The sequence below is a fragment of the Macrobrachium nipponense genome, chromosome 41 (assembly GCF_015104395.2).
Source record: "Macrobrachium nipponense isolate FS-2020 chromosome 41, ASM1510439v2, whole genome shotgun sequence".
NCBI classification, from domain to species: Eukaryota; Metazoa; Arthropoda; class Malacostraca; order Decapoda; family Palaemonidae; genus Macrobrachium; species Macrobrachium nipponense.
Window position 1 is genome coordinate 19,481,837 of NC_061102.1, and position 9,755 is coordinate 19,491,591.

The following is a 9,755-nucleotide window of genomic DNA, read 5'->3' on the forward strand; positions in this document are numbered from 1 at the left end:
GCAAAAACATGGCCCTCCCCCCTTCTTCAGAAAAAAATTATTAAATGCTATAAACACGAAGAGAAATTCATTAACTATGTGCCCAGGTTATACATTTCCTTAGTAAAGTTATTGAAAACTTGTTTTTTCTTACCCCAGATGGTTTTGGGAAATTTGTGAAACATGGGTTGTAGTCGATATAGAGTTGCTGTGGTGGCCTAGTGATCCCAGATCAGTAACCTCTATTGTTTATTGTCATAAGGGCTGTTTTTTTTTTACCCCACCAAATTTTCAAATAGTCGGGTAAGAAAAAACAGATGATGATGTTTTCTGTTAACCCACGTGGTGTTTTTTGTTACCCCATTATCTGTTTTTTTTCGTCCCAAGTTTTAACATAACTAAATAACTACTAGTAGTTTAGCTGACAAGGAACAGTATATGGACATCATTTAGCTTGTTTTCTCTGAAGTGTTTCCTAGGTGCATAAACTTCCTGCTTACTGTACTGATGTTCTTGAATGATCATGTCAATAAAACCGGAGCTCGAGAACCACTGAGAAGATGAGGTTTTGTAAATATGTTATGTTCAGTATAGTAGAAAGGACTCTCCCCACAGAATGTAAAGAAAGGATTCGAGAATACTGGGATTTATCCCTGCAACAGGGATAAATATAAGAAAAATAGGCTGAATCCCCTGAGACTGAAAACTTAGTCCTGCTACAAGAGCATCAACACCTCAGTCAGAAGCATCAACATCTAACATCAGTAAAATTTGCAAGAATGATCCATTCCTTTTGAAATACTCGGACTTCGAGCTGAACAGAATTCTACATTGATGTGCTTTATAAGGAAATTCAACGAAGAGCCTTTCATAATATGTGCTACAGTGTGATTCTACAATAATCCAATGAGGAAACATTAGGGGCTGTTATGCAGGCAAGATGGAAGACACCAAATACATCCAAGCCCACACTTCGTCGCATAAATATAAAAGCCCAAATCATAACAGGAGAAGAAATCACATAACAGAATAGAGTAGCAAATCTAGGTCTAAGAAAAAGTGCAAAATCTCCTCAGACAGTGACTCAGAAGAGGATGACGACCAACAACCAGTGATGGAACTACAGGACACAGATGATACAGATGCTTTGGACGATGACGAATCCCCAGTTGAAGAACACATCCCTGATGAGAAGGTCCCCAAAGAAGAATTATTCCAAATGCCAATGTTAGATGACAGTGCTGTAGGAAAATTTTATGGAGTTTTTTTTTATCCTGCTCATACAGTATTACTACTGGGGCAAGATTACAGACTTTTGAATATGATGAACATGACAGTGTTTCATCAGTAGAAGTGGACTTTTTAAGAAGAAAAAACATTTCATCTGACCCAGAAAAACTCACATGGATGCAACCAGTATCTACAGATATTCAGATTGTTTGCTCTGAATTTTTATCTTTTTGGTCCTGCAAATGCAGATATCATAAAAGGGGATTATTTCAAGTTTCCCGATAAGCCAGCATTGATTGCTTTTAGGAGATATTCTTTAAGCCTTAGTGGTGAACAATGAGAATGGTGTAAAAACATTAAATGAAATACCATACATTTCGCATATTATATTAATGAACTATATATTAAGTTGTATGAAATGAAAGACAGTTTATTTTATTTTATCTTGAGCCACAGGAGGATCCCTAAGTTGTCTTAAAATACCAAAAATGGAGGTTGTTATTTTTTACCCCAAGTATGTTTTTCTTATCCCCTTTTTCGGGTAAGAAAAAATACAAAAAAAAAAAAATCACAAAAAATTTATTTTTACAGGAAATTAAATGTAACTGTATGGTAATGTTTCTACATACTCATTCCACCTTTATTTTTTCTGATCAATAAAAATGAGAGCGAGTAGCTCATTCAATTTTTTGCAGTTTTGTCGTTCTACAGCCATGACAACACTGATTTAAAAATAAAATCAGAGAGCCACAGTACTTTTGTTTTGTTTGTTTGTTTGTATGTTGTTTTTACGTTGCACGGAACCAGTGCTTATTCAGCAATGGGACTAATTCCGAACCACGTCGAGAGTGAACTTCTATCACCAGAAATACACATCTCTCACTCCTCAATGGAATGCTCGAGAAGCGAACTCGCGGCCACCGAGGTGACAGGCAAAGAGCATACCAACTACGCCACTGAGGCGCTCACACAGTACTTTTGAATACGATTTAGAATAAATCCCTGAAATGGCGATAAGCTGGATTATAAACTCCAGAGTAAAAAGAAACCGTAGAATCTCCAGTTCTTTTTGTTGTCACCTCAGCCGATAATTATTGATATTTTTACTCTTCTAGAACTTTCCCAAGAAAATGAATTTCATAACACTACAATTCTTTTGAAATGCTCTTGGCAACAGCGGTTCTGAAAACTCTCAATATCATAAACACCAGCGATCTTGTAGGGGGGGGGGGGGGGGACTGAAACACACAAGATTTATGGCACTGTTTATTTTAGCACACCATTACAAAAAACCATATTGTTTAAATGAAAAATTGTTTTTTAAAGAATGCATATGTATAAACATTTACACTTATATTTATACATACATATCCAACTACCAGAATTACTGCTACGTTTAGCCATCAAATAATCCCTACAACTGAAATTGGTTGCCCCAAAAAATGTCCACAGAAATGGGTCAACTGATCTCTAAGTCGAAAAAAGGGAGGCGAAGAAGAAGAGTAAGAAGCAGAAATAGAAAACGGGGAGAGAAAATGGAGAAGAAAGGTCCAATGACATACAGAAGAATTTGGCTAAACCTTCCTTAATACTAAGAAACACACTATTTATATTATTATGATTAGCCATCGATATAATCTTGAACTGGTATTTTCTTCATCTAAACAGAGGCTTGTGGTTGTGACATTATATTCATCATCACTCTAAGGCGACATCAAGCACAAATGAATAGCACACACAGAGAGAGAGAGAGAGAGAGAGAGAGAGAGAGAGAGAGAGAGAGAGAGAGAGAGAGAGAGAGAGACTTGGGTAAACACTACTTGTGTATAGTTGGTAATAAGCTGATGACTCTTTGGACATTGGCCCAAGTAGAAAAGATGTCAAGTCCTTTGCAGTTTAAATTCAAAGTTACTGGATAATAATAATAATAATAATAATAATAATAATAATAATAATAATAATAATAATAATAATAATAATAATAACAATAATAATAATAATAATAATAATAATATTTTGGTAGAAGACCCTCTTTTAGGCAAATGCTGTCAAAAAGATTGGCAGAATTAAGCGAGTTGATTTTATATATTGTTTTTAATAATAATAATAATAATAATAATAATAATAATAATAATAATAATAATAATAATAATAATAATAATAATGGGAGAGAGCTGCATTGCTTCATTATAATGAGTAACAAAAACATTGATAATAATAATAATAATAATACTAAAGTAATAACGTCTGGAAACACAATATCAAAATGCATGAAACCCCAATGAACGCTTATTACCAAATACGCAATAATAAAATATAAAGAATAATCAAGACGAAAATAGTAAGGTGGGGAAAGGGAAAAAAAAAAAAAAGATTCCACTCAGTGCCACAAAAGTTTCCCAGGAGTGGTTAACGCCTCTACTCGGTCGCTACCTCATTGAAAAAGGGCTAATTAATAATTGTTCATCGTGTGTAAAAAGACATCACTTCAAAGGATTAGAAAAACTGACAAGTAAAACTCGATAAGACACTTTCATCAAAGAGAAGGGAACGCGGAGGTCCTATAGCCTATGAGTTTGAACTTAAAATGTCTTTTTTCTTTCTTTTTTTTTGTATGGGTGGAAAAGGGATGTATACGTATTACGTACATCCCTTGGCAAGACTTCATTGATGTAAGCGATGGAATTTGCTCTAAGATGTGAGTATGGGAAGCTAAAATCAATATTGAAAAAGTTCTGTGCAGTTCTTATCTAAAAATTCAGTTAAAGCAGTTCTACCAAATGACAGCCGTTGTTTCCTTTCAGTTCGGTTAGGTCATTTTTTGCATATATGCGAGTGTCAACTCGCGGTTACTATAGTAGACTCACATCAACCGTGCATTTGACGTCTAGGCCAGTCCCTGACGACGCTCCTGATTGGCTGTTGATAAGCCAATCACAGGGCTGCAAACTCTCAGTCTCTCTTGAGAGTTCACATAGGCAGGATGTATGTTCCACCTCTCCTGAAAGACGTATCCCTCAGGAGACGTGGAACATACACCCTGCCTTTGTGAATTCTCGAGAGAGACTGAGAATTTCCAGCTCTGTCATTGGCTTAACAGCCAATCAGGAGCGTCGTAAGGGACTGGCCTAGACATCAAATGCACGGGTGATGTGAATCTAATATAGCACAAACATACATACGCACACACACTCATATGCGTCTATATGCCAAGAGCTGAACTGCGTGTGTGCAAACATACATACGTACATGTACTGATATCAGTTGAAAGTTTACTATATTTATTTGTGGGTATAAACTTGGTCTTATAAGCTACTGTGTTGATCATATGAGTGTATTTAAATGAGGTTTTCGTTAAGCATCAGATAGATGTTTGAAAGAATCCAAGATATGAACATTAACAGTTATATATCAGTAATCTTAAGGAAGTACGAAGTCCTTATAAAATATTCAGCTGATGTTACGGCTTTTTTGTCATGAAAATTTATGATAACTCTCAAAGTAGAGATTTAAGTTCAACACAATTAATATATATACGTTCACAAATACTGCATTATTCATGCACACACGCGCATTCACATTTATATGATATACATATAGACATCTATTTGTATATCAATATATTTGCATATATCTATATACTTATGTTAACGCATACATATAAAACATTAAATCTACGTGCTCGAGTGTGTGTGTGTGTGTGTGTGAGTATGCGCGTGAGTGCTTTATGTTATATAACTCACTTGCATATATGCTCACACACGCCATCAGCCTATTTCTCCGCAAACTGAAATTCTCCTTGAATGAGACTAGGAGGGTCGAAGTGACCACTCCATCGCGCCAGGTCAAACCGTGGAATCCTATCGCGGCCACGACACGAGACCACTTCATTCAGAAGGATCTGTCGCTCTTTTTCTTCTCGTTTCTTTGGTAGAAATAGGATATATAGACATACATGCCATGCAGCACCAGAAAAATAGGGGGGGCAAAGGTCATTATGTACACACCAAAATATATTCCTTTTTTTATAATATTATCATCTGGCACACGTAAGGAATTGAGTGAGGATGAAAATGGATTCTTCAGTATTTAAAAATGTATACAAAAGAGCTGAGACAACTTAAAAAAGTGGAAAAAGAATGGTATTGGTCCACTCCAAGCAGGAGTCTCTCAGTTCATCTAGCACTGACGATACTTTCCTCCAATTGACATCCGTTCCTCAATCGTTATCACATTATGGGATGTGAAGAAAATATTTATTAACACACTGACATTTCGTTTATAGATTCACACTACTGATATGAAACCTGATGAGAGAGAGAGAGAGAGAGAGAGAGAGAGAGAGAGAGAGAGAGAGAGAGAGAGAGATTGACACAACTCACCCAAAAAGCTGCTGACAATGGCTGACAAAACTCTAGCCAGAGTTTTACTTATAATTTGGACACGGGGATACTATTGATGGAATCCCTCCCTCTTGTCAACCCACCCTGCCTGTTACAGAAAACCCTCTGGGACCCGAAAGAGATCGAGTTCTGTCCCTTTTGCTGTTAAGATGTTTCAATTCCCCTATTTCGTCTGAGCACAATTCAACAGCTGTCTTTTGTTCCCGTATCATCACAGACTAACTGGTTTCTGTCACCTAATTTCTCTGTTGCACATCTCAGGGAATATATATATATATATATATATATATATATATATATATATATATATATATATATATATATATATATATATATATATATATAACCGTTCTCTTATAAAATTTGACACATTTGCTAAACTAACAAAAGGTTTCGATACATATTCTCTTACACTATCTGAAACGGAGCGTTATCTCTTACGTGGTTTTTAAGACACCGATAGTTTGACAGCAAAGGGGAGTATTATAATATCTGACACTGCACGTTTATACAGCTGATGGATGGAGTTAAAACACAGTGTTTTTTTTACTTAATGCATAGAACACTTAGTGAACGTTATGCCTAATGGGGTATACATGTTAGCTATGCAAGATTACAGTATACGATGTGTTGAAGACCTCCCCGAAAAAAAGAAAAAAAAAAAAGTCAGGGTAACTCAGGGGGCGACTCACACTTAGACCAGCAGACAGGGACTCGAAAGATACAAGGCCCTTCCCTCTTGACCTCTGCCCTGGGCACTGGGGGGCACTTCTTCGGGACCTCTGGCCAGGATTGCCTCCTCTCTCCCCCGGGGTCCCACTGTCAACCTGAGGGCTTCTCCGTGAACTCGGCTTCAGGAAATAAGTCAGTGGCATTTTGGTGGCTGGAAAGAACCAAAGCATTGACGTTAAGAGGCTGCCGCACTGTAAACACGCATTGACAACCTAATCGTAACTGCATATCAGTATACATTACGAAAACACATATAATGTGTGTATGTGCATGAGTGTGAGTGTGTGTGTGTACCTGTACAATGTGGCTGTAATTTTGTAAGCCTACTCGCACTGAATAAACATTTACATTATGTATGAATGTACGTATAAAAAGTAATGTTGTCTTGACTAGTTGGAAATGCTTGTCTCTCTGATATAATCTATCCATGTTAAACTTGAACTAACGGAATATAAATTAGTCACTTGCCAAAAGGGAACGAACGATTCTAGCAGCAGAATTTTTCTTCCTCGTGATACATAAAGGGCAAATATTCCGTGAATGATGTCGAAAAGCTCAGTCAGGTAGGTAGTTCAGGTATTCGTCTTGCATAAATATCGTGCAACGGTGTGTGTGTGTGTGTGTGTGTGTGTGTGTGTGAGAGAGAGAGAGAGAGAGAGAGAGAGAGAGAGGAGAGATAACATCTGAACAAGAACCAAGTAATGCTTTGCCCATGAGGAACCCGATCCTTCCCTTAGTGACGTACGCCAAGTTTTAAAGAAATGTGAGGTAAGGTGAGGTCCTGTTAAAATGGGTCACTTAGGATGAATTTCCATAGGATGGAATTCGACTCAGGTTCTTTAGTTGAAGGTGGGGTCAAGGAGGCCGATAAACTTTGTCATTTTAGAAGTTTAAGAGGTGTGTGTGTGTGTGTGTGTGTGTGTGTAGGGCGGGGGCTGGGGGGATAGGAGCCTTGAGAACATAGCACCTAGGTCAGGTAGGACAATAAGCCGTATGTCATATAGTATAACATAAAGATGCATAGAGCTTAGTTGCTTTTAAATCACGAGGTATAAAGGCACTTTCTCTTATTACGATTTGCATGATGCATAAAACATTCCCACCGCTCCTATTGTGTTTTGCCGTTTATGTATATCTTTCATTGTTCTACCCCGCCAAAAAAACCCTAGTTTCCCCCTTCATGGTCTCCCATACTAGCTCATGTTAAGCCCCATAACGAGCGATTTGAACAACAAACTCTCAAATTCACAAACCACGAGAAGAGTAATCTAAAAAATAAATGCCTTAAGTTATTGGCAAGAAATGTATTGCACCAAGATGCGTGTCAGGGCACAGCCGAACTTGATCTAAACCGGAACGAGTGGGCAATAAACGGGAATCCGTGCTTCGACCTTAAAATGACACCGGAGGCTAAAGTGACTGATATAGACCCTTTAAAGATGAACAGATCAGATGAAGCAGAGAAGGGGACTGACTATACACTCCGTGGCTGTGACGTCGCACAGCTGCCAACATAATAATCAAACATCAAATGCAAAGCGAAAAACTTTATGCCCTTTCGAATCATTATTTGGAGCTTGCAGCAACTTCCCAAAAAGTTTCTTATTTTTATTTAAAGGAACTCTGAATTCAATGTTTACATATTTTCAAAAGGTGTTAAGACATAAGGTAAAAGATGTAGGAAAATTATACTTCACTCGAAAAACAAACACATAAAATTGGATTATTGGATATCACTTTACTGAAGAAAAAGAAGAGGAATGAGGTTGGTGATAAAAATGACAACAATACATTAAACAAAATAAGTTTACAATATTTATGCTTGAATAAAAAGTTTTTGTAAATCTGTATAATCAAGTACAAATATAAACAAGATTGAGTTAATTACTAAATTGATATGAGTTCTTATATCAAGTGACTGAGGAGTATGGAATATAAGACTAAATATAAAGCAATATACTAAAAGTCAGATTTTTCAATCATGAAAATTTTAGCAGCCTGCATGAGTAGGTGCTTGTGAATACATGCACACGTAATGCAAGAACACGTACATTCATAAATGTACACATACATAAATAAATATATAAACTCTCTCTCTCTCTCTCTCTCTCTCTCTCTCTCTCTCTCTCTCTCTCCTGGGAGGATTTTAAATCCCTGATTTAAATGGCATTTTAGGAGATATTTTGCTAAATACAAAATAATTCCAAACAATGAACCTACCAACTCATCATTAATCCTAAACTCTGCTTGATCATCGTAGACATATTTCGTTCATCTGGTTCTTACAAAATCATTGGGATTCCTATAGCTACCCTAATTTTACCCACTTAATGCACTCGTATAAAACAGTGTAAGTGTGAGAATGAATATATCGTAGCTCAGCGGCATTGCAACTTTCTTAGCTTAGCTCAAATTAGAGTGCTTTTATAAATTTGTGTTTTGGTCTGAAGGTGTGTATGTGCACGTGTTTGTGTGTACATTACTGATGGGATGGAATGCGTATATAAACTCAGGATAAGATAGTGTATCGCATACGTTAACACACACGGGAAGTATTAACACTAATATGCTGTATTCCTGAAAATCACTTGTGAACATTATCCCAGTCAATATTACAGCTGTTTCTATACCTATAATCTTACCGCTCCCTGAAAGCAGTTCTACCACTTCCACGGAGGTTAAATCTAACTCTTTTCCTTCTCTTTCTTTCCTATCCTCCCCTCAGGCTTGGCTGGAAAAGATTGCTACATAGAAGGGCAACGTTCTAAGATTGCTACGTACAAGGGCATTTTTCCCAACTAATACGGATGGTAGAAAGAATTTTGCAATCAGAGAGAAAATCCATTATCTTCTTTATTACTACACTGGACAGATAATGCTCCGTATTTAGAAATATATAGGACAGAGGAAGACAGAACAAGATTAGACTTGTCTTGATATTACAGACGGGACAGAAGAGGTCTACCTGTGTCTACAACTCAAGTCTTTCATTCTTCCAATCTGTTGGTCTCTCCTGCTCGCCAACACTCACTACTGTTGAGCTTTCCCTACAACTGGAGGGTGCCATAGGGTTTAAAGGGTTCCAGCCTTGCCCACCAAATCTCTCATTCAATATCAATATCACCTTCACCACGTCATATTCATATATCACTAATAAAGTTTCATATGCAAAACGTCTCACATTCTCATCATTCACTATGACCTACGGGGTGCTCTATGAGCAAGAGCCCGTGCTGGCATAAGGCCAGCTTAATCTCACACAACAACAACAGAAGAGGTAACATCAGTTCGTGTGCTGGATAACTAGATATATTTTACTCCCACACATTCTTTTGCTATCAACAGTTCTAAACGTCGAATGACGTTGGGACTCAAGTTATAAAAGCAAGATTCTTGTGTAATCGAAAAAAA

The 9,755-nt window shown here is 37.1% G+C and overlaps 1 protein-coding gene across 1 annotated transcript in view; it reads right to left on the minus strand.

Annotated features, from left to right (window-relative positions):
• Nucleotides 1–2,461: 2,461 nt before the first annotated feature.
• The window catches only part of LOC135212563 (protein tipE-like), a gene marked incomplete at its 5' end in the record, with an annotated part of 35,563 nt that continues 28,269 nt past the window's right edge, over nucleotides 2,462–9,755 (minus strand). The window contains one exon of the mRNA XM_064246107.1: nucleotides 2,462–6,495. Within this exon, the coding sequence (XP_064102177.1) occupies nucleotides 6,435–6,495 (61 nt within the window). The remainder of the gene's footprint in view (nucleotides 6,496–9,755) is intronic.